The sequence below is a fragment of the Cyprinus carpio genome, chromosome B19 (genome assembly GCF_018340385.1).
Source record: "Cyprinus carpio isolate SPL01 chromosome B19, ASM1834038v1, whole genome shotgun sequence".
NCBI classification, from domain to species: Eukaryota; Metazoa; Chordata; class Actinopteri; order Cypriniformes; family Cyprinidae; genus Cyprinus; species Cyprinus carpio.
The window spans coordinates 25089683-25116164 of NC_056615.1; the positions used below are offsets into that span (position 1 = coordinate 25089683).

At 34.2% G+C, this 26482-nt stretch overlaps 1 protein-coding gene across 1 annotated transcript; it reads left to right on the forward strand.

Annotated features, from left to right (window-relative positions):
• The first annotated feature begins 10585 nt into the window (after positions 1 to 10585).
• On the forward strand, positions 10586 to 26043 carry LOC109046616 (H-2 class I histocompatibility antigen, Q9 alpha chain). Its single transcript, XM_042746042.1, has 8 exons — positions 10586 to 10775; positions 17869 to 18129; positions 20069 to 20338; positions 22592 to 22873; positions 25110 to 25211; positions 25313 to 25330; positions 25573 to 25664; positions 25795 to 26043. The coding sequence occupies exons 1-7, from the start codon at positions 10724 to 10726 to the stop codon at positions 25656 to 25658; spliced, it is 1071 nt and encodes a 356-aa protein (XP_042601976.1). The 5' UTR covers positions 10586 to 10723; the 3' UTR covers positions 25659 to 25664; positions 25795 to 26043.
• Positions 26044 to 26482: the final 439 nt, after the last annotated feature.

Here is a 26482-nt window from a genome sequence, read left to right on the forward strand (position 1 = left end):
GAAGGGTGTCAATGGTTGTCTTCTGGACAACTGTCAGATCAGCAGTCTTCCCCATGATTGTGTAGTCTAGTGAACCAAACCGAGAGACCATTTTGAAGGCTCAGGAAACCTTTGCAGGTGTTTTGAGCTGATTAGCTGATTGGCATGTCACCATATTTTAATTTGTTGAGAGAGAGAATTGGTGGGTTATTGTTAAATGTGAGCCAAAATCATCACAATTAAAAGAACCAAAGACTTAAACTACTAGTCTGTGTGCATTGATTTAATACACAAGTTTCACAGTTTGAGTTGAATTACTGAAATAAATGAACTTTTCCATGACATTCTAATTTACTGAGATGCACCTGTGTATTTAAAATAGACGTAACTGTAACTGTAGTAGTACCCAATCAGGAGCAACTTTCAGTAAATCTCTACCTGCATCATTGCAAGTAAAGACGAAAGTTGCTTCTCTGATTGGCAGGTGAAGTGTGGTAGAAATGCAGTTGTGATTTAATCTGTTAAAACTATTTAAAGTAATTACAGTGTGTTACAGTAAAGTTCTTAACTATTTTTCATAACAAAAAGTCGTAAAAAATGTGCCAAAGCAATTTCTTTCAAAATGAATGTTATAGTATAACCAGCAGGAGAGCAGTGATGTGTGAACTGAATTTGATGAATGTACAGTGTGTTACATTAAAGTTATTAACTATTATGTCCAATAATGGTGAATTTATTAACTGTTTTTCATAATAAAAATTCAAAAATATGTGCCAAAGCAATTACTTTCAAAATGAAAGTTGTAGTATAACCAGCAGGAGAGCAGTGATGTGTGAACTGAATTTGGTGAAAGTACAGTGCATTACAGTAAAGTTATTAACTATTTTTCATAATTAAAAAAATCATAAAAAATGTGTCAAAGCAATAATTTTCAATTTGAGTGTTGTAGTAAAACCAGCAGGAGAGCAGTGATGTGTGAACTGAATTTGGTGAAAGTACAGTGTGTTACAATACATATATTAACTATTGTTCATAATAAAAAAATCATCAAAAATCTGCCAAAGCAATTCCTTTTAAAATCAAAGTTGTAGTATAAACAGCAGGAGAGCAGTGATGAGTAAACTGAATTTGGTGGAAGTACGGTGTGTTACAGTAAAGTTATTAACTATTATGTTCAATAACGGTGGAATAATTAACTATTTTCCATAATAAAAAAATCATAAAAAATGTGCCAAAGCAATTATTTTCAATATGAGTGTTGTAGTAAAACCAGCAGGAGAGCAGTGATGTGTGAACTGAATTTGATGAAAGTACAGTGTGTTATATTAAAGTTATTAACTATTATGTCCAATAATGATGAATTTATTAACTATTTTTCATAATAAAAATTCTAAAAAAATGTGCCAAAGCAATTACTTTCAAAATGAAAGTTGTAGTATAACCAGCAGGAGAGCAGTGATGTGTGAACTGAATTTGATGAATTTACAGTGTGTTACAGTAAAGTTATGAAATATTATGTCCAATAATAGTGAATTCATTAACTATTTTTCATTAAAAAATTCTAAAAAATGTGCCAAAGCACTTACTTACAAAATGAAAGTTGTAGTATAACCAGCAGGAGAGCTGTGATGTGTGAACTGAATTTGATGAAAGTACAGTGTGTTACAGTAAAGTTATTAATTATTATGTCCAATAACTGTGAAGTTATTAACTATTTTTCATAATAAAAAATGTGCAACATCAATTAATTTCAAAATGAGTGTTGTAGAATAACCAGCAGGAGAGCAGTGATGTGTGAACTGAATTTGGTGAAAGTACAGTGTGTTACAGTAAAGTTATTAACTATTTTTCATAATAAAAAATCATAAAAAATGTGCCAAAGCAATTATTTTCAATATGAGTGTTGTAGTAAAACCAGCAGGAGAGCAGTGATGTGTGATCTGATTTTAATGAAAGTACAGTGTGTTACATTAAAGTTACTAACTATTATGTCCAATAATGATTCATTTATTAACTATTTTTCATAATAAAAATTCTAAAAAATGTGCCAAAGCAATTACTTTCGAAATGAAAGTTGTAGTATAACCAGCAGGAGAGCAGTGATGTGTGAACTGAATTGGGTGAAAGTACAGTGTTTTACAGTAAAGTTTTTAACTGTTATGTTCAATAATGGTGAAGTTATTAACTATTTTTCAAAATAAAAAAATATAAAAAATGTGCCAAAGCAATTACTTTTAAAATCAAAGTTGTAGTATAACCAGCAGGAGAGAAGTGATGTGTGAACTGAATTTGGTGGAAGTACAGTCTTTTACAATAAAATTATTAACTATTATGTTCAATAACGGTGAAGTTTTTAACTATTTTTAATAATAAAAAATCATAAATTTTTTTCAAAAGCAATTACATTCAAAATTAAAGTTGTAGTAAAACCAGCAGGAGAGCAGTGATGTGTGGACTGAATTTGATGAATGTACAGTGTGTTACATTAAAGTTATTAGCTATTATGTCCAATAATAGTGAATTCATTAACTATTTTTCATAAAAAAATTCATAAAAATGTGCCAAAGCAATTACTTTCCAAAAGAAAGTTGTAGTACAACCAGTAGGAGTGCAGTGATGTGTGAACTGAATTTGATGAATGTACAGTGTGTTACATTAAAGTTATTAACTATTATGTCAAATAATGGTGAATTCATTAACTATTTTTCATAATAAAAATTCTAAAAAATGTGCCAAAGCAATTACTTTCAAAATGAAAGTTGTAGTATAACCAGCAGGAGAGCAGTGATGTGTGAACTGAATTTGGTGAAAGTACAGTGTTTTACAGTAAAGTTATTAACTGTTATGTTCAATAATGGTGAAGTTATTAACTATTTTTCAAAATTAAAAAAATATAAAAAATGTGCCAAAGCAATTACTTTTAAAATCAAAGTTGTAGTATAACCACCAGGAGAGCAGTGATGTGTGAACTGAATTTGGTGGAAGTACAGTCTGTTACAGTAAAGTTATTAACTGTTTTTCATAATAAAAAAATCATCAAAAATTCACAAAAAAAATAATTTCAATATGAGTGTTGTAGTATAACCAGTAGGAGAGCAGTGATGTGTGAACTGAATTTGATGAAAGTACAGTCTGTTACAGTAAAGTTATTAACTATTATGTTCAATAATGGTGAAGTTTTTAACTATTTTTAATAATAAAAAATCATAAAAAATTTGCAAAAGCAATTACTTTCAAAATTAAAGTTGTAGTATAACCAGCAGGAGAGCAGTGATGTGTGAACTGAATTTGGTTGAAAAACAGTTTGTTACAGTAAAGTTATTAGCAATTTTTCTTAATAAAAAATCATAACAAATGAGCCAAAGCCATTACTTTTAAAATCAAAGTTGTAGTATAACCAGCAGTAGAGCAGTGATGTGTGAACTGAATTTGGTGGAAGTACACGCTTTTACAGTAAAGTTATTAACTGTTATGTTCAATAACGGTGAAGTTTTTAACTATTTTTAATAATAAAAAATCATAAAAAATTTGCAAAAGCAATTACATTCAAAATGAAAGTTGTAGTATAACCAGCAGGAAAGCAGTGATTTGTGAACTGAATTTGGTGGAAGTACAGTGTGTTACATTAAAGTTATTAACTATTATGTTCAATAAGGTGATTTATTACCTATTTTTCTTAATAAAAAATCATAACAAATGAGCCAAAGCAATTACTTTTAAAATCAAAGTTGTAGTATAACCACCAGGAGAGCAGTGATGTGTGAACTGAATTTGGTGAAAGTACAGTTTGTAACAGTAAAGTTATTAACCATTTTTCATAATAAAAAATAATAAAAAATGTGCCAAAGCAATTATTTTCAATATGAGTGTTGTAGTATAACCAGCAGAAGAGCAGTGATGTGTGATCTGATTTTGATGAAAGTACAGTGTGTTTCATTAAAGTTATTAACTATTATGTCCAATAACGGTGAATTCATTAACTATTTTTCATAATAAAAATTCTAAAAAATGTGCCAAAGCAATTACTTTCAAAATGATTGTTGTAGAATAACCAGCAGGAGAGCAGTGATGTATGAACTGAATTTGGTGAAAGTACAGTGTGTTACAGTAAAGTTATGAACTGTTTTTCATTATAAAAAAATCATAAAAATTGTGCAAAAGCAACTATTTTCAATATAAATGTTGTAGTATAACCAGTAGGAGAGCAGTGATGTGTGAACTGAATTTGGTGAAAGTACAGTGTGTTACAGTAACGTTATTAACGTTTTCATAATAAAAAAATCATAAAAATTGTGCAAAAGCAACTATTTTTAAAACCAACATTGTAGTATAAGCAGCAGGAGAGCAGTGATGTGTGAACTGAATTTGGTGACACTACAGTGTGTTACTGTGAAGTTATTGAGTATTTTATTAGTAACCTTTTTCGCGTTTCGCACTTTGCAGACGGTCCCTTCGGACTTGTCTCTCAGACGCCAGCGCATTGAGATCAACGTATTTTGTACAGAGCGGAGGAAAGCTTGTTTTCAGGCAAACTCGCTTGTAGCTCGACAGATTACAGTTTATTGCGTCAAACACAAATTTCACAATGTACTGCAAAGGAACTGAATTATTTGAAAATCTGAAATAGAAAATAAACTTCCTTTATTTATCTTTCTTCTTATTTGGTAAAAATGGCAGAACAAAGCAGGCGTATTCCTGTTCACTTGTGTGATCAACACAGTCAAGATATTTCCGCTTAGTAACTTGTGATGCTGCACACGTCCAGACTCTGTACTGGCTGGAATCGCGGAGAGACATTTTAGTTCAAAGACAACACCTGAGAGCGACGTTTGGAATTAACTTGAATATTTCAAGTCATTTCTCTAGACTGGAATATTATTTTACGTCTAAAAAGAGCTCCCTCTGAAGAAAATGTAAGAATGCAGCTCGTTGTACTGCATCTGTTCGTCGGAGTTCATCTCGTCTGTGCTGGTGAGTAGACTATGTTTTGTTAATTTTACAGTAGCTAGTGCCAATGTAAGCTAAGCTTTCTTTAAAAATATGTTGTGCCACTGTATGATATTGATATTATTTTACTTTAAAACCGACAACTAACGTTATATGAAAAGCCCACAGCCAGTCAAATGTCGTTGTGTTATTGACACTTTTCTCAGAAATATTTATTTTGACGCATGATACACATTTTTATATTCTTTATTCTTAAAATATGTAGCCAATGATTTACACACGTTGAACAGAGCCTATTCGTTATTATTTAGTAGATCTTTTGAAGGCATGTTGTTCTTTAGCCTATTGAAAAAATAGCTATATAATTTCTCGTGAGGTCTAACCAAACAAACAAACACAAAATACGTATTTGATTAGTTGTATGGTTTAATGTAACAAAAAAAGGATTGTTTGTTGGTCTGATGTGTTTTAAACTAACTCATCTGTAAGCCAGACAACTGTGTCGTGTGAGATGCAGATCAGTTTCATTTTTAACCTGTGTAACGCTTTTTTACCCGGAAACAGATGACGAACATCTTGCGAAACTCACTATTGGTTAAATTTTAGAACGATTGTTTCACAGTGTTTGAGTCCCATAACCGTTTAGGTCCACCGTTCTTGATTTATTTATTTATTTATTTTTAATTTTGACTGCAGACTTTATAGCCAACATGGCAAGGTCACAAAGTAAGCGTATTCTTGCAACCAAAATAATTATTTTTGTGAAATAGACGAATCGAAATGACGGATTAAAGGTGTAGCCCACTTCAAATCATTATTTTTGCTTTCTTCATTAGCAGTTTTTAAATTAGGCCTATAGCTATTCGATCAATTATTTAGATCTTGAAAGTATGTATGCAACAAGTGTTCCATGGGTTCAGATATGTTATTTGTTTTCTGTCTCGTGTTATATATTGTAAGTAGCCTACTCAGAACCAAATTAGAAATTGTTTCAGCACACTTGATTTAAAAAAAAAAAAAAAAAAAAAAAAACCTGTTTCTGACTAAATATTGTTCTAATTAAAATACAGTAGCCTATGTCTTGCGAAAGTCATTCCAAAAACTGACAAGTTAAATAATTTTTTATACCGTCTATTACACATTTATAAAGATATATTTTACTTATTAAGCCTTTAATATAGGCTTTATCTTGGCTAGGTGCACAAGATGGCGTCGATGAACAACTTATACTTCCGTTCTTTGCAATGTTTGCATTTACTGTAAGGGAAACTTTCATACGAAACTTGGCTATATATATAATTAATATTTTTCAAATGATCAAACACAAGAGAAAGCACACTCTTTACATTCCCAGCAAGCAATTTTGCATTTATAAGATGTCTGATAGCATCCAAACACAGCCCAGACGTCTAGGATAAAACAAGGCTGAATTTGGGCTGTAAAGTGAAAATTTAATAGATGTCTAGTCATAGCCCAAGAACATACTCCATCCATCCAAACAAATCAAATATAAAGCTTTTATTAAGAAAAATTACATTTTTAACAACTTAGACAGCTTAAGATATTACAAAATTATAAAAATATAAAAGAATTAATGACAACATAAAATATTATAAATACTATAATCTTAAATATAAAGATTATAATAAAATATAGACCTTTTTCACAACTTAAGATAATAAAAATATAAAGAATGTCAAAAATATTTTACAAATCTTAAGGTATGAAAAAAATCTAATACAAATCAAGAGCATGTTATCACACTTAACATTAAAACATTATGGATAAATGACAAAGTACAATAAAAAATAAAAATAAATAAAAAATGTTAACCCTACAACTACCAACAGTGAACTGCTTATTGGTTATTTCTTGTTTAAAATGCTCCCCAACTGAATCCAGCTCTGTTGCTGCCAGGAAGCTGGTCATCACAGCATCCGACATATAAGAAAAAAAAAGAAATAAAAATGCATGAGAAAAACTTTTTTCACAATTTTTTAACTTTAATTACACTAATTGTGACAGGGAGTCATTCTCCTTTGCTTGGATACCTACTAAAAACAAAAACGATATAAATATAGTGTATCACCATTCAGTGTGTAAAAAAAGAGAGAAGCTCCCTGGTAAATGTTATGTGTTTTATACACACACCTCTAATGACAGAGAACAGTGCAGTCTTTTCAAATGCCTCTTTCTTCAGCGGACCACCCCCCTTCATGTTGAATTTGGACATGAGGGAATTTTTTTTAAAGGCAGCGGCTATTTACACTAATTGCAAATATCAATGGATTCTATTTACACTGTTAAAACAGCAAGATTTTCAGCTTTTTATATGACTTATTGCAAATAGTAGCAATTATCTGCACCTCAGCCGGACAAGATGCATTTAAAGTCACTGCACTGGGTATTAATGAGTGAGGCGCGTGTACGCGAAGGGGTTAAGATTTTCAAGGGGGGTCAGATTTCAGAATTACACCGGAAGGGATTGAAGGTGTTAGGGGGAGTGAAGGATCAGCGCTCTCTTCCACCTACAATATCATGACTGAGGTGCCCTTGAGCAGGGGTCAGGAGCCTCTAGGCTGCTCTTTGTGTGAGCCCCCCCCCTTAATCATTATGCTTTACTGGAGAAATTAATTTAGTGCCATACATGGTCCACGCAAATAGTAAGGTGAACTGGCATACACAATTTTTTTTTATTTATTTTTTTTAATTCTCAATGACCAAATACATGACTGCAAAAATTAATTTAACTAATCATCTTGTAATAAATGTAATTTCAGTTCTACTTTCTGAGTATGAATTATCATATGCAGTAAACACAACAACACTCAAGCACTGTAAAAGGTTTTGTTCAACTGACTGGCTTCTCTCCTGTATGATTTCATGTGAGTCTCTTCAGAACTGTACATGAATTATGAGCTTCTAGAACGTTTGACCTCCTAACTAAACTCATTTTCACAAATTTAACATAGAAATAAAAACAGTATAAATAACAAAAAATAAACAACATAGTTCTTTCTTAGTCGTATTATGTGTGTACAATAAGTGCTCTCTCTATATTCAAAGTGCAAATAGAGACCAAATTTTTTTCAAGCATGATGCAGATCTATAGACAACTACACAACCTATAATAGCCTACATCAGGGGAGTCTCCAACCTTATTTCATTCGGGAGCTACTTTTTTAAAAATGAAAGTGGCTGAGAGCTACCAATGTTATACAGTACTTAAATCTCTTAAATAATGTATCAATCCAAGCTGTTATACACGGCGTTGTTAAAATTTGCTGGAAATATATAAAAAAAAGTACTGATACACACACTTAATTTTACCAAGTTTTATTGTGAAAGCCAACAAATAAAATTAGAAGCACTATGCACTTTTTATTTGCCTAAACAGTGAAATAAAACATTTAAAAAATCATGGCCAGATTTTAAACTAACAAAAAATATTATGTATATAACATGTTATCTACTGATATGTACTACGTTCAAATAAAGTTTTGACCATTTTTAAAAATAAAATTATAACATATCAGCCTTAGAATCTTTTTTTTTTTTTAAATAAAAGGATGAGTCAGAATGATGAATTAAATTGTATCTGCTCCATAAACAGTTCTACATAATCTAATGTGCATTCTTAAAATCTCAACGCTTCTGATAACAAGGTAGGCTATTTTCCATCGACCGGTTAAGATTGACAAAAAAAATCTGGTCTGATTTTGCATTGGTCTGAACCATAGACTGTATAAAAACATGTCTGAACAAAACTATGCCAGACTGAATGAATTTGTAAATCCACAGTTTGACAGCAGAGGGCGCTTATGAACAGCAGAACAGAGCTGTTTCCAGGGTAACCTCTGTAAATAAAGCTGCTGTGCTTCTAAACACGCTTTATTACGCATTACATGGAGGGAAGATGGAATGAAAATGCAATCGAAACTTTTCTGAAGACATTCGGTTCCCTTTTAGGCATTCACACAAATAATGAAATCATATATTCTTCCATATAATTTCCCTCAGCAGTCTGCCTTCAGTCATTTTTTCACACAAAACGAAACTACTCCACGTGTTGCGCCTGTGTGAGACTCTTAATAACTTTGATTAAAGCTGAACTGTATTTACTGTGAGTTCAAATCACAATAATCAAATAAGGGTTTAATGATAATTAAAATACATAATGTGATCATTAAAATAACCTCACGGCCGATATGTCAATATGTATTGACAAGACACTTTCAGTCAGGCTGCGAGCTACTGGTAGCGACGTGTTGGAGACCCCTGGCCTACACACCAATAACAGCCTAGATATGTTATGGTTCTTAATTTGCGCGTATCAGGGATTCGCTCTCAAAGCATAGGGTATTAAAATCGCTTTTGAATGCGCGTGCGCATTTTACTTTCGGTTTCGATTTAAGGATCGCTCGACTCTCGTGGGGCTGAGCGTGCATTCTACAATACAAGGCATTAATTTTGTCAGATGATCTGCAACAAATCCTCCTTTGATGTTTCTTATGGGGCAATGAGGGTCTTTTTTGTTCGCTGAAGATAATTTTAAATAATAAAAAAATAGACCGGCCAATCCGAGGCCCCTGCACACGTGGGGCCCCTAGGCTGCATCCTGCGCCTGCCTTTGAGCACTGAACCCCCAACTGCTTCCCGAATAGTCACATGGAGTTGGGGTTTAGTGTATGTAAGAGCACCTTAGTTGTGAAGAGAGGACTGTTCATTCATTCACTCCAACTACAATTCCTGGCGGTACTTTTCCGGGTTACAAGTCCGTCTCTCTAAATATTAGGCCGACTGCTGTTAGATTGCTGCTGTCAGTTGCAGGCACCAAATAATCATCATCTTCTTTTTTTTAATCAGTTTATTTGTTAATTTAATCATTTTGTATTGCATTGTGGAACACATTGTAACTAAATGGATGTTATATCCATAACTTCAGAAAACTATAGATATACATGTCAAAGTTTTTCTCATTAAGACAATGTCAAGATGTGAGTTTATAATGATAGTAACAATAACAGGTATATTTATGTCACCTTATTAATAGTGACATAACAGTAGAAAACTCTTTCCTGTTTTAATTTCTCTGTACTTGTGGCCGTAAGTTTAAAGAATAAAGCTTGGGATGTGTAAATAGGTAGACCTACTAAAGCACATTGCAGTTTAATACAGGCTACTGCAGTTATGTTTTACAGGCAGCTGCTGTTACTATCATGCAGGCAGTTAAGCATCAGTGGACAAAATGAACTGCCTCAGCTGGAGTGACACTTTGGTCTATCTGTAACTTAGAGTTTAGGAAAGATAAAGAGGAGATTTCCCTGCTCTAGGTCAAACACAAATTTCACAATGAATTACAAAGAAACTGCAAGTAATACATAGAATTATTTGAACATCTGAAATAGAAAATAAACCTATAGTATTTTATAGGCTAGTAAAACAACTTTACAACTACGAAAAATAATTTTTACAGTGTCGTAAAAGTTGCTTGACAATATGGAGTTCCTTTATTTATCTTTCTTCTTATTTGGTAAAAATGGCAGAACAAAGCAGGCGTATTCCTGTTCCTGTTCTCTTTTGTGATCAACACAGTCAAGGTATTTCCGCCTAGTAACTTGTGACGCTGCAGATGTCCAGACTCTGTACTGGCTGGAATCGCGGAGAGACATTTTACTAGTTCAAAGACAACAACTGAGAGCGACGTTTGGAATTAACTTGAATATTTCAAGTAATTTCTCTAGCCTGGAATATTATTTTAAATTTAAAAAGTGCTCCCTCTGAAGAAAATGTAAGCATGCAACTCGTTGTACTGCATCTGTTCGTCGGAGTTCATCTTGTTTATGCTGGTGAGTAGAATATGTTTTGTTAATTTTACAGTAGTGACAATGTAAGCTAAGCTTTCTTTAAAAATATGCTGTGCCACTGTATGATATTGATATTATTTTACTTTAAAACCGACAACTATATGAAAAGCCCACAGCCAGTCAAATGTCGTTGTGATATTGAGACTTTTCTCAGAAATATTTATTTTGATGCATGATACACATTTTTATATTCTTTATTCTTAAAATATGTAGTCAATGATTTACACACGTTGAACAGAGCCTATTCGTTATTATTTAGTAGATCTTTTGAAGGCATATGTTGTTCTTTAGCCTATTGAAAAAATAGCTATATCATTTTACGTGAGGTCTAAATAAACAAACAAAAAAATACTTATTTGATTAGTTGTGGTTTAATCTAACAAAATAATATTGTTTGTTGGTTTGATGTGTTTTAAAACTTACTCTTCCGCATGCTAGTGTGTTGTATCAGATGCAGATCAGTTTCATTTTTAACCTGTGTAACGCTTTTTTACCCGGAGACCGATGACGACCATCTTGCGAAACTCACTATTGGTTAAACTTTAGAATGATTTGAGTCCCATAACAGCATAACAAATAAAAATAGCAATTTTAACCGTTTAGATCCACCGTTCTTGATTTTTTGAAGATTTTGACTGCAGACTTTAAGGTCAACATAGCAAGGTCACAGAGTAAACTTATTCTTGCAACCGATTTTTTTTTTTTTTTTTTTTTGTGTGTGAAATAGACAAATCGAAAATGATGCATTAAAGGTTTAGCCATAGGGTTTAGCCCACATCAAATCATTATTTTTGCTTTCTTCATTTGCAGTTTTTAAATTAGGCCTATAGTTATTCGATCAATTATATAACGTTAGATCTTGAAACTATGAATGCAACAAGTGTTCCATCTATGAGTTCAGATATGTTATTTGCTTTCTGTCTCGTGTTATATTATAGCCTAAGTAGCCTACTCAGAACCAAACTAGAAATTGCTTCAGCACACTTGATGAAAAAAAAAAAAAAACGGTTTCTGGCTAAATATTGTTCTAATTAAAATAAAGTATGTCTTGCAGAAGTTATTCCAAAAACTGACAAGTTAAATTAATTTTTATACTATTACACATTTATATAGATATATTGTACTTATTAAGCCTTTAATATAGGCTTTATCTTGGCTAGGTGCACAAGAATGGCATCAATGAGCTACTTACTTCTGGTGTTTGCAATGTGTGCATTTACTGTAAGGGAAACTTTCATACGAAACTTGTCTATATATATAATTCATATTTTTAAAATTATCAAAGACTAGAGAAAACACCCTCTTTACATTCCCAGCAAGCAATTTTGCGTTTAGAAGATGTCTGATAGCATCCAAACACAGACGTTGAGGATAAAACAAGGCTGAATTTGGGCTTTTAGGGAAAATTTAATAGACGTCTAACCATAACCCAAGAACATACTCCATCCATCCAAACAAATTAAATCTAAAACTTTTATTAAGAAAAATAACATTAACAACTTATACAACTTAAGATAATACAAAATTCAAAAAATATAAAAGAATTAATGACAAAATAAAATATACAGTACACTTAAATATAAAGATTATAATAAAAATATGAATTTTTTTCACAGCTTAAGATAATAAAAAATGACAAAAATATTTTACAAATCTTAAGATATTAAAAAATCTAATACAAATTAAGAGCATGTTATCACACTTGTAACGACCCCTGGCTCGGAGGGGAAGCAACAAAAAAGGACACACAACCAAAACTGAGCTCAAAAGAAAAAAAAAAGAAAAACTTTACTAATGAGAAAATAACTTAAAGAATAGGAAAATAACAACATTAAAGAATACTTAAAGGAAACATCAGTTTCGTCAGTGTGTAATGCAGGGTGTCTGTATGAAATGTACTGTTGCGGAGCTGTAGAAAATGTATAAAGTAACCCAAAGCAAAATGGGGGGAATCAAAACAAGACAAAAAATAATCCAAAAACGAAGCAAACAAAGAAAACTTAGACAGTCTCCAACCCAAGTCCCCCCAAATTAACTCATCCAACAGTCTCTTTTTTTTTTTTTATACACACACCTCTAATGACAGAGAACAGTGCAGTCTTTTCAAATAACCTTTTTCTGCAGCGGACCACCCCCCTTCATGTTGAATTTGGACATCAGGGAATATTTTAAAGGCAGCGGCTATTTACACTAAGTGCAAATAGCAATGGATTCTATTTACACTGTTAAAACAGACAGATTTTCTGCTTTTTATACGACTTATTGCAAATAGAAGCAATTATCTGGACCTCAGTATTATAGTACATTATAAAACAGTACGCAATAATAATGTATTGAGTGTAAATTATAATTTTAATTCAAATTATTAAATTAATGCAACTTTTTTTTTGGGACAATAAAACCGTACACCTACCCTAACCCTACCAGGTACTTTATTTTTAACTTTTTGATTATTTCCTTCATTTTTATTGACGATAAATGCCTTTCCGATGCATTTATCACATTTGAAAAGGGAGAAAAAAGTTCGGCAAAAGGTGGGTTCGAAGTATTTTTAATTTCATTACATTTATATTTTAATAACTAATAAATAAACGTATTATGCCATGCTAATCTTGTATTAGATCATTAATTAATTTAATTTAAACAAAATAAATATACACAAATAAAAAAAAAAGTCTCCAAAAAGTAAAAATAAATAAATAAAAGTTGTCAGAATGATCAGAATTTTTCCTGTCCAAAAGTAAGAAGTTGGCCTGTTTCTTATTTCTCCAAACTTATAACTCAAGAGTTAAATATTGAGTTCTGCTCTTGGACTGTTCCATGTACATATGGCCACATAAATATGTCTATTCAAATGAATATAAATACGATCTTCAATTCCTGGGTTAAAATGTTAGAGTGAGCATCCTCACTGGTGAGACATTACAATTGTCCAGTTGCTTCTGGAAAGCGTTCAGTGCAGACCTCCTCCTGAAGTGTTTTGAGTGATCGGATTGCAATCAAATGCATCATTTTTCGTTCTTTCTTTCTTTCTAGCTTTCTAGCGTTCTTTCTTTCTTCTTCTTCTTCCTCTTCTTCCTCTTCTTTTTCGACTATTATTATTATTGAGCCGGGGCCCATAACAGCAGAATCCAGCTGCGTAGTCGAAGGTTTAATGAGTATTCAGTCTTTTACTTGCGATTGTTTAGATATTTGAGTATTCTGGAAATCCCATACTTTAAATTCTTCGTTCATTAGGGACCATGTATCACATAGGAACTGCACTTCGGCCGATAGTGAACCCTCGAACACAAACTCGTCAGCTCCGAACTTACTCAGAGGATGTAGAGTAGTTATAATACCTTTAATTGAACTACACTCTGCATGCTCATAACAAAAAGTGTATTTTTTCCTATAACCACGAGAGCTACACCGTGTTAAGTCAGTGACAGTCAGAAATCTGAAGCACCTAATGGTGTTCATGCTTCAGTATGATCTGTCCTGAACGCAGATTTCCGGAAATACCACTACACATTAATCTACTTGAGAAATGATTTCAGGAGAGATTAGAATGAGTCAAATATAACAATTAATTATTTGTCAGGTAAATATGTATTATGCCAATTACATAGGCAATTCAAAGATAACAAATCAATACAAGACATCAAATTCTCAAAGATGAATCTAAGAGAACAATGCATACCTGGCTTTTAGAAAAATACATAGTATGAAGTGTGTGGACACCCTCCATACTACGGGCTATCTGGCTACAGAATCGCCCAGCAATGTTTTGTCACTTCCCTTTTATACCCAAATAAGAAAAACAAAGAAATCTTCAAATCAGTTGTAAAAACATAAAATACCTTTTGGTTTGTTAGGTTCTCGTGGCCCCAGGGTCACACCTGGCTTGGAGATAGATAAGCATTCCCACAGACCCTAAAATGGGACACACCCCTTCCTCAGCAGACCACAATTCTACAAAAGTTTTCAATATTTTTCATAATACAAGTGAAAACTGTAAAATTGAGACCATTTTACCAATCGCACAAAGATCTTTAAAATAAAACATGAAGGGGAAAAACAACAGGTTCACAAGATACATGATATGTGGGTGTGATGAGTGGAGTGGGGCCGAGAGCCGAGGGAACGGACCGAGGCCGGTAGGGTAATTTAAGATGAGCCACACCTGCACCACTCACCGGTCTCGAGTCCTACGGAGGAGCTCCAGAAGGATAAAGGGAGGAGTATGACAGTGAAGGACAAGAGAGGACCAGTCCTGGGTTTTATTTTGTGTTTTGGTTTTGTTTGTGCGCGGCAGTCGTCCGTGAGGGGCTGTCGTGCTGTTTTGTGTTTATTTTATTGTTAAAGTTTTATTTAAATGTTCGCCGGTTCCCGCCTCCTTCTTCCCGACTTACAAACTTTGTTACAGTGGGATATGCATATTCTTAATGAACTTTGAGTGAAACCTTTTGGGGGAAAAGAGGGAAATGCAGAGAGGGCAGGGGGAGAAGGGGGTTGTAAATGAGCAAGGGGAGAGGTTTCGTTTGCTCTCTTCAGTGATTTCTTCTCCAGATCAGTTTTATTGTTTTATTGCATGGCAGCAAGGCATATGTTTTGTGTGAGTTCCTGAGTTTTGGCTTCACGAGGAGTTAATTTCATAAGGAAATTATTTAACTCCTTTTATTTGTCTTTGAAATCTCATATCTGTGAATAACAAATCCATAGTTTACTGTGTCTAGATAGAAGTCTTTTTATCTGTATTTTATCTGTATTCATGTGCTATATTTTGTAAGTAACTGGACTCAGAATTACTTCTGTGTTTTAGCAAACTTGACCAATAAAACTGATTCTGAGTAAATATTGTTTAAAAAAAACAAAAAAAAAAAAACAGCACATCTTGCTATATTTTTTGTACAATAACTCAGAAAACTAAGGTCTCAAATGTAAATTTATGCAACTTAGAAAGATCTGTAATATGAACATAATTAATAAACAACTAAAGCTACTGTCCTTTTGTATATCAGGGTGTCATTTTTCTTTTTTCCTTGTTAGTCAATTTAAATATTGCAATATAGGTAACTGTTTTCACCTGTTATGGCAGAAATTATTTTAATATACAGGTGCATCTCAATAAATTAGAATGTTGTGGAAAAGTTCATTTATTTCAGTAATTCAACTCAAATTGTGAAACTGTATTAAATAAATTCAGTGCACACAGACTGAAGTTGTTTAAGTCTTTGGTTCTTTTAATTCGGATGATTTTGGCTCACATTTAACAAAAACCCACCAATTAGAATATGGTGACATGCCAATCAGCTAATCAACTCAAAACACCTGCAAAGGTTTCCTGAGCCTTCAAAATGGTCTCTGTTTGGTTCACTAGGCTACACAATCAAGGGGAAGACTGCTGATCTGACAGTTGTCCAGAAGACAATCATTGACACCCTTCACAAGGAGGGTGAGCCACAAACATTCATTGCCAAAGAAGCTGGCTGTTCACAGAGTGCTGTATCCAAACATGTTAACAGAAGGTTGAGTGGAAGGAAAAAGTGTGGAAGAAAAAGATGCACAACCAACCGAGAACCGCAGCCTTATGAGGATTGTCAAGCAAAATCGATTCAAGAATTTGAGTGAACTTCACAAGGAATGGACTGAGGCTGGGGTCAAGACATCAAGAGCCACCACACACAGACGTGTCAAGGAATTTGGCTACAGTTGTCGTATTCCTCTTGTTAAGCCACTCCTGAACCACACAGACAACATCGGAGGCGTCTTACCTGGGCTAAGGAGAAGAAGAACTGGGACTGTTGCCCAGTGGCCCAAAGTCCTCTTTTCAGATGAGAGCAAGGTTTTGTATTTCATTTGGAAACCAAGGTCCTAGAGTCTGGAGGAAGGGTGGAGAAGCTCATAGCCCAAGTTGCTTGAAGTCCAGTGTTAAGTTTCCACAATCTGTCATTATTTAGGGTGCAATGTCTTCTGCTGGTGTTGGTCCATTGTGTTTTTTGAAAACCAAAGTCACTGCACCCGCTTTCCCAAGAAATTTTGGAGCACTTCATGCTTCCTTCTGCTGACCAGCTTTTTGAAGATGCTGATTTCATTTTCCAGCAGGATTTGGCACCTGCCCACACTGCCAAAAGCACCGAAAGTTGGTTAAATGACCATGGTGTTGGTGTGCTTGACTGGCCAGCAAACTCACCAGACCTGAACCCCAGAGAGAATCTATGGCGTACTGTCAAGAGGAAAATGAGAAACAAGAGACCAAACAATGCAGATGAGCTGAAGGTCACTGTCAAAGAAACCCGGGCTTCCATACCACCTCAGCAGTGCCACAAACTGATCACCTCCATGCCACGCCGAATTGAGGCAGTAATTAAAGCAAAAGGAGCCCCTACCAAGTATTGAGTACATGTACAGTAAATGAACATACTTTCCAGAAGGCCAACAATTCACTAAAAATGTTTTTTTTTTTTTTTTTTTTTTTTTTTTTTTTTATTGGTCTTATGAAGTATTCTAATTTGTTGAGAGTGAATTGGTGGGTTTTTTGTTAAATGTGAGCCAAAATCATCACAATTAAAATAACCAAAGACTTAAACTAATTCAGTCTGTGTGCATTGAATTTATTTAATACGAGTTTCACAATTTGAGTTGAATTACTGAAATAAATGAACTTTTCCATGACATTCAAATTTATTAAGATGCACCTTTACACTCTTAAAAATAAAGGTGCTTCACGACTCCATAGAAGAACCTTTTTGTCTAAATGGTTCCATAAAGAACCTTTAACATCTGAAGAACCTTTATGTTTCACAAAATAATCTTTTTCGTGAAAGAAGGTTCTTCAGATTATAAAAAGGTAAGAAAGAGATGGTTCTTTAAAGAACCTTTGACTGAATGGTTCTTTGTGGAACCAAAAATGGTTCTTCTATGGCATCGCTTGAAGAACCTTTTGAAGCACCGTTATTTTTAAGAGTGTATACTAATTGTGAATTTCAGTGTTGATTAAGCTCTTAAAGTGTGAATTTTGAACAGGCTTTATGTGGAGATGTCTTATTGAGATGATGACAAAAATTATCTCTATTTCTATCTCTGTCCACAGGAACACACTCTCTGAGATACTTCTACACTGGTGTGTCTGGAGTCAGTGGCCTCCCAGAGCTCACTGTGGTCGGTCTGGTAGATGATCAGCAGTTTATGTATTTTGACAGCAACACAAAGAAAGCTGTTCCGAAGACAGAGTGGATGAGACAGAGTGAAGGAGCAGATTACTGGGACGAAGAGACTCAGAATGATAATAACTACCATGAGAGCTTCAAAAAAAACATCCAGAAAGCAAAGGAACGCTTCAACCAGTCAACAGGTAAACTGGTAAAAAACCTACTTCCAACAATGACATCCTATTCTTGACTATTTTACTAATGATATAGTGTTAGGAGTACAACTACCATTTACAGTCTCTTTTATTTTTGTTATTTTATCAGTATTAAAGATGTGTTTGTTAAATAAACACTAATTTACACAGAGGACAGAAATGTTCACTTTTGTCTTGTTTATTGTACAGTAAGGTAATGATTTTTGATCTGGGCAGAGGATTTCCATTAAGCAGCATAAATATCATGAATGTTCCTGTGTACATCAGTTCAAAGAGCTAAACCATCAGATAACTGAGAAGAATTAGATTAGTTACTAAAGCCAAGAATACCAACTATATTTTAATATTTCACATTGGGACACTTTTACAATTTAGTCATATTTATGAGTCAAACATTGTATGTTTCAGTTTTGGCAAAAATTGGTAAAACAGCAGAACAGAACTGGTTCTGCTTTAGAAACAGAGGAGAAGAAGTGAAATGTGTGAGTAGAGATGCCTTAGATGAGATGAAAATATTAGAAAACAATTTATTATTTTCAATGAAAAAAATTGATTATAATTATTACATAAATATTCATTAGTAGCATGAAATTATCTCAAAATACATAATAAAAAAATATTAAATAGAAATATATTACATTGCTTTTACTGAAAAAAGAAGTTACATTTCAGGTGTTCAAACATCAAGCTTTTAAAAGTGATTGATATTTAAAAAGACTTCAAACTTCAGGCTTTTTGGACTGCTTTCTCAAGCAATATAAAGTTTGTCTTGACAATCTTTTTAATCTAGTTCTTCTTTTGTTAGAAAACAACTAGTTCTGCTTTAGAAACAGAGGAGAAGAAGTGAAATGTGTAAACAGATCTGCTTTAGATGAGATGAAAATATGAGAAAACAATTTATTTTCGATGGGAAAAAAAATTATCATAATTATTGCGTAAATATTAAATAGTACCATAAGATCCTCTCATATTATATAGTAAAAAAGAAAAAAATATTATTGAACAGAAATATATTACATTGATTTTACTAAAAATAAATAAAAGTTACATTTCAGGTGCGAACAACACAATTGTGACCCCCAATGAACAATACCAGAGGGCTAGGGCATGCTAGCAATCTGCTTAAAGATGCTTACAATGTGTTAAATCACGGTAAAACAGGCTAGCAATGTTTTAAATCATGTTAGCAGCATGCTTAAACATGTTAGCAGTGTGTTAAATCATGTCAGCTACATATCAACACTGTAGCAACCACCATAACACCCTAGCAACTGCCTGGTATTCACCTATCAAAAACCCTGAACACCCAAGAAACTTTCTAGCAACCATCCAGTGTACCCTAGCAACCATCCAGTGTACCCTAGCAATTGCCTAGCAACCACCCAAAACATTATGCTATATAGTAAATGCCCTAGCAACCACACAGCAATCTGTGTCTGAAGGACATCACTTTCAGACTTTGAGTTTCTAAAACTACTTTACTGTAAAATTGTTTTCTTTAGTAATGAGCAGTGATGGTTTGTGATTAAATGAACACTCAGTAATGTCACTGATGGTCTGATATTGACTGTCTGTTGTCTTGCTCTCCTTCTGTTTGGTTCACTGATTTATATCTATTGTGGTTCGGTGGTTTAGTCAATTTTTTTAACAATTAATTAAAATTTAACAATTCTGGTTGTAAGACAGATCTGATGCAGTAAATAAGTCATCATCTGTTCAGACACATTAAGTGAGTGAGTGATTAAGTCAGACTGATCATTAACACTGTACAGTAAAGTTTGATTTGTGTGTAAGCGGTGTAGATGTCACAATAGAAATCATGTTGTCTGTTTATTGTCTTTGTTTTCTTTCTCAGCAGCTGTTCTTGTTCTCTTATCATAAGAAATTTAGTCAGTGAACTCACAACTCAAATATTAATATTGGAGAGGACTCCATGTGATGTACGGCTGTGAGTTTGATGATCAGACTGAAGCAACAGATGGGTTCCATCAGTATGGATATGATGGAGAGGACTTTGTGTCTCTGGATCTGAAGGAGATGAGATGGATTTCTCCAGTGCCGCAAGGATTCAGCACTGTACAGAAGTGGAACAATAACGGAGCTCTTCTTGAGAAAGACAAACATTACTTCAGCACTGAGTGCATCGAGTGGTTGCAGAAGTATGTGCAGTATGGAAAGAGCAGCCTGAAGAAAACAGGTACATCAGATCTTATCCAGCAGTGAAAATATGAAAATTGATTTGTACACCAGAAATCACTGTAAAATCTTCTTATTTCTTTCAGAGTATATTGTTTTGATTAAAGCATTGCAGATCTTGTGTATTGTTTGTAGAAATTAATAATGAAGGCATTTTTAAATGGAATGCTAAACAGGTTCAGGAAGAGCATGTTCATCTAAACCTCTCAATTATACCCCTTTGAGGTCCGCCGCTAAAATGCCCTCGGTTCGCGATTTCTGCTGAGGGTAGGGGTGTGCGATATGAAGATTTTTTGTTCATGGACGGTAAAAATGTCTCCACGATCTGCTTTTGAAGAAATATCGTTGTATGGATGACACAGCCCCTATAATTTCTTAAACAAAAAAACATGTGGACATCACAACCCTTACAAAAATAAACCATGGTTTTATTGTAGTAAAACTGCTTAATTTTCTTTTGCATGATTTCTGAATGCTTGAGACTACAAAATAAATTAGACAACTGTATTAATAAAGTCATAGCCATAGGTAATTGTCAATTGTAATTTGTAAATAATACAATTTATTTATTTACTTTATTTTATTAAAGTTCTATTTTGACCCCTATAGTAGGTGTTTTTTTTTATTTCTTTTTCATAATATTTGAGGAAGGGGGGACACCAATACAATCCTGCTTAGGGCACCCATTTGGCCAGAAGCGGCCCTAACAACATGATATATACAGTATTATAACATCAGTGTTAAGTTAACTCAGCGGTAGTTAAGAGTTATTCTCACGGGACACTGCACTTACTCACAATCACAAAAGTCACATTTTTTTTTATCTGTTTAAAGCCCTACTGGTTAAACGTTTCATTCGTGTGCTGGTCCGATGAGTGCTTTTTCTGAGCACACGCAAAAAAGCCCGTCAAACAGTGCCTGATTACTGAACCAAGTAATGTGTTGTGCTAATACTGTCAAAACACACAAGGTTTATGTATAGACTCAGTTGGTTATGTCTAAAATGAAAGTAAACAACAGAGAAACAATGCGTGCTTGTATATTAGATGTGTGCAGCTCTTAAAGGGACAGTAGGCTACATGCTGCCTACTGTAATAAAAGGGATAGTTCACCCTAAAATTAAATTTCTGTCATTATTTATTCACTCACATGTTGTCCCAAACCTATATTAATTTCTTTCTTGTGCTGAATACAAAAGAAGATATTTTGAAGAATCTGGGTAAACAAACAGTTGCTGGTTCACATTGACTTTGATAGTAGGAAAAAAAAATACTATGGAAGTCACTGTGAACCAGCAACTGTTTGGTTTTCCACCTTCTTCAAAATAGTGTTTATGTTTAGCAAAAGAAAGAAACTCATTCAGGTTTAAAAACAACTTTTGAGTGAGTAAATGAAGGTATAAAAATAAAACAATAGCTTATTTTAATTTTTGGGTGAATTATTTCTTTAATGTTAATAAAACAAACACAAAGAGAAAAACCACTCACTACTCTTGACTGAAAAACTTTAATATTGGATATTTTTGCCATATATCGCCCACCCCTAGCCAAGGGGGAACAAACCCATACACCCCAAACCAATAACAAACCCCCCGTCCACTCCCCACCCCCCCCCCACCCTCGCCCCCCAGGTCTGCGATTGTACCCTCGTACCGCCAATTCGCCCCTGCCCCTCTAGAGGTCTGTGCACGCCACTGCTCTGGACTGCAGTAAGACTAGCAGCAGCACAGATTTGATTTGACTAGGCCTGGATAAAGAGCTGTGTAACATACTTAGATAGTAATAATCTGATCTACCTGATGTTAAAGAGCACAAATCCACATCAGCAGAGACTCATAGCAATATAGTCTGTAGTATTTACTATCGGGATCCTGTCTGAACTAGAGGACATTACTGTGTTGTCAAGCCTATCAAAATGGGTTTGTTGGCTAAATTAGACCGGCTAGGATGACCAGAAGCTCTGATTTAGATTTTTGAGTTATTATTAGTAGTATCGAAAGTTTTGAAAAAAAGTTACATAGAAAGAACACACAGCTCCTCCTGCAGAGTGCCTTAGTAGAAACCAGAGCTTTCCAGTAGCTGTTCCAGCACACTTCAACCTCTATCTGATATAATACAGTGAACTGAATGAAGACCAGTCTTTACAGACAGTGTGCTGAGGGTTTATAAAGGTCTTGTTTAGGAAGACGTGAATTTAAGATCACTTGAATTCAAGCTCTCTCTCTCTCTCTGTCTCTCTTTCTCTCTCTCTCCAGTCTCTCCTCAGGTGTCTCTGCTGCAGAAGTCTTCCTCGTCTCCAGTCAAGTGTCATGCTACAGGTTTTTACCCCAGTGGAGTAACAATCTCCTGGATGAGAAATGGACAAGATCATGATGAGGATGTGGATCTTGGTCAACTTCTTCCTAACGAGGACGGGACCTTTCAGAGGTCGAGCACCATCAGAGTTACACCTGAAGAGTGGAAGAACAACGAGTTCAGCTGTGTGGTGGAGCACCAGGGTGAAGCCAAGACAGCAAATGAGATCAGGACTAACAATGGTAAGAGAAATTAAACGAGTGAACCACAGATGTAGTCCTTCCTGAGATTACCACTAACTGTATTAGGTCTTGACTCACCAAAAATAAACCCTAAAGAACAGTTATTTATTAACAAGGAAGTTTATAGAAAAATAAATTAAAATGGAAACAATCACAAAACAGACAATAGAATACAAACACAGTATGTTTAGGCCTGTATTGTTTTTATTTGGTTGCACATTGAAAATATGCTGTCACTACATAGCGATGTACTGTATATAATATATCACAATCACAGACACATTTTCATCAGTACAGGTACTTGTACCATGATTGTGGCTGAACAGATTAAGTTTTGAGTCGACAAAACCAAACCAATCCGGCTTTGTTGACACCATGATGCTGATCGTCAACTTTCTCTGTCAACTCGGCCTTTATCCTGAGCTTATGGAGCATGTGCACATGAAAACTGTGACATCAGTAATGAACAGCCAATCACGTGCCTTGAAACTGTGATTCACTTCTGGCCAGAGAGTCGGTGCGATTCACTGCCAGAGAATAAAAGATTTTAAAAAATGAAGAATTTAAAGGGGTCATATGATGCAATTTCAATTTTTCCTTTCTCTTTGGAGTGTTACAAGGTCTTGGTGCATAAAGAAGATCTGTGAAGTTGCAAAGACTAAAGTCTCAAACCCAAAGAGATATTCTTTATCAAAGTTAAGTCAACCACGCCTACCTAAAACGGCTCACATGTCTATGTCACGATGTGGGTAGATTTGCATAATGCCACCCAAATGTTCTCGCAAAGAAAGAAGGTGTAACTTTTATTCTCGCTGTAGTATTGTTGTTGCAGCCACCGCCATGTTGTGGAGACACTGTGTGTTTCATTTTGAAAGTGAAACTACTTTGTTTGTCCTTCCAAAAGAGGACTAGAAATCTGTGGTTAAGGTGTATTTACAACACTGTTCCAGAACAGTTCAACCCAATTATTTGTGTGTTCAACGCATTTAATCTTCAACCTACAATGCTGGCTGTTCTGACTCACAACCTGAAAGTACGTTTTCATATTTAAAGAATTTGCCACTGATGATTCAAACGCAAGTTTTGAGCAGTGTAGAGTAGCGCTTGTTGTTTGTTGTTTCTTCAGACATGGTTTTATGTTTATGCAGTGCGTTGCATCACAGTATAAGTCATTATAATCAGTAATTGTGTCCCCACTGGATGCTACAAATGCCTTGTTTGTAATGGGTTTTATTGGTTTTGTGTCGTCGTGCCGGGACACACGGCATCACAGTATAGTAATGGGGTGTAACATTTCCGTCACACGCTTGAGGTATTTAGCCAATCACAACGCTCTGGATAGCTGGCCAATCAGAGCACACTTCGCTTTTTAGAACGATGAGCTTTGTAAAAATCGAAGCGTTTCAGAAAGGCGGGGCATAGAGGAGAAACAATAATGTACATTATGTGGAAAATGTGTTTTTTTTTTTTTTTACCTTAAACCACATAAACACCTTGCATTACACCAAATACACAAAATAATGTTCTTTTTAGCAACATCATATGACCCCTTTAAATACACAGCAAGGTCAAAAGAGCTGTCCTTGTAAGAGAACAACTTAAAGAAAACTTAGTTTTGTTAGCAAAGTTAGTTTATATAGTTGATAATATATATATAGGTATAAAGAGACTCAAATCTGAACTCATGTGTAATCATATTTAAAGCTTTATCTATTGATTCTAAAGTTTATTTATATTTTATATTATTATTACACTATTCATTATTATATTTACATTACTTTAAAATAAAAGATTAATAATAATTATTCAATTAAAATGGTTTATGTAATGGATCAAGGCTATAACTGTCACAATCATGGACTTCTATTCTCCTTTTTCTTTTGAGTTTTATCTTTTAAAATGTTTTACTCTGTAGTGACCTTTAATTTGGAGCAAGAAAAACTGGGGGAGTGGCTTTATTGCATCAGAGATGTGACACTTTGCTCGAAGCTGATTGGTCAAACTTCAGTTTGCGATCTCTAAACCAGAACATAGCTTAGCTGTGGAGCGTAAGTTACTATGGAAATGAACGCAGCTAAAAGCCAAGCCACTCTCATGGTACCTAGAACCCAGAGTTGGCACAAACTAACCTGAAATTTACCTGGCTAGCCAGCTAATCCGGCTTCACGGTACAGGCCCCTGGTTAGTAACATTATCCGGCTTTGAGATTGATCTGATGTTTTCTCTGATCAAACAGGAGATTCTCTTCCTATCGGTATCATTGTTGGTGTTGTTGCTGCTGTTGTTCTGTTGACTGTGAATGCTGTTGTTGGATATGTGGTGTATCAGAAAAAGAAAGGTGAGACTCAGATATTATTATTATCACTATTGACTACATTGCATGTTTTATTTAAACATTTGTGTCCTAATATTTAATCTCTCTGGGTTTCTGTTTTTCAGGCTTCAAACCTGTCAGTGGTAAGTTTTTCTTAATCTCTGTTTGATGTTTTTAATAACAGATGGGCTCTGCCCTTAATGATATGGTTAATAGTAATATGTTTATATTTCTAAAATTTTGGTCATGTAAAATCAAAGAGTAAGTTAAAATATATGTATAGTTCTATAATATTTTTCTTTAAATATATCTAATAAATAAGAAATTGTGTAATTGTGTGATGTACAGTAGCTGTCATGATTGTAATTTGTGTTTTCTGTTCTAGCATCAGATGATGGTTCTAACAGCTCAACCCATTCAGTTAATTCAGATCATTCAGTTCATTCAGACAATCAGCTCATTCAAAAATAAAAAGATGTAAGTGTATTATTGTTATTATTATTATTATTATTATTATTATTATTATTATTATTATTATTATTATTATTCATTAGTGCAACTGTTCAGTCATGTGAAATCAATGAAATGTAATTTTCTGGCATTTTAGGTGACGAGATGAGTGTGAGAGATGAAGTTTAAAAAGATGCCTATTCTGCTGTCCATCTTGCTTACAACACAAACACACACTTCCTTCTCACACACAGGAACATATATATCAGTGATGGGATTGATCTATATTATTATATTATGTTATATTATATTATTACACGGCTCTGTGGAATACTTGATTCTGATTGGTCAGTCGTGACATTCCGAGGTATGTTATCTGATAACACAGGCTCATCCGGGTAACAGCAGTCGGTGCTGCACTCTTGTGTGAACTTTTTTTTCTTGGTGGAAGCTTTGCGTTTGTTTAGCTAATAAAATATTAAAACTCAATTCAGAATGGTGTACAATTGTTTAATAATGTCATCCTGGTATCGCAGACTCGCTCTCGTTTCATACAAACCCAGCTGCTGCCATTTTGCTACGATTGTTTTGTACGCTGTAATGGATCAGAAGAGAACTAACAAACTAGTAAGGTTTTAAAACAAAAAAGTCTTAATTCTTTTATTGCCTTAATTATTTTGTGGTGAAATGTTGTGTAATACGTGGTTTGCCTGCACTGTTTGCCTTAAATGTCCGTTTAGTTTGAATTTGCCGCTTGCTCGCAACTGCTGTCTTCACAGAAGCTTTGCATTCAAATATTTCAACTCAGATCAATATTTTGCATCTAATTATTTACTTATGTGGCA

Excerpts from the sequence above, each read along its gene's own strand:
- LOC109046616 (XM_042746042.1), top strand. The coding sequence starts at position 10,724 with ATGCAACTCGTTGTACTGCATCTGTTCGTCGGAGTTCATCTTGTTTAT. Across the intron at positions 20,339-22,591 it reads GAGCAGCCTGAAGAAAACAG|TCTCTCCTCAGGTGTCTCTG; the intron begins GTACATCAGATC and ends CTCTCTCTCCAG. Across the intron at positions 22,874-25,109 it reads TGAGATCAGGACTAACAATG|GAGATTCTCTTCCTATCGGT; the intron begins GTAAGAGAAATT and ends CTGATCAAACAG.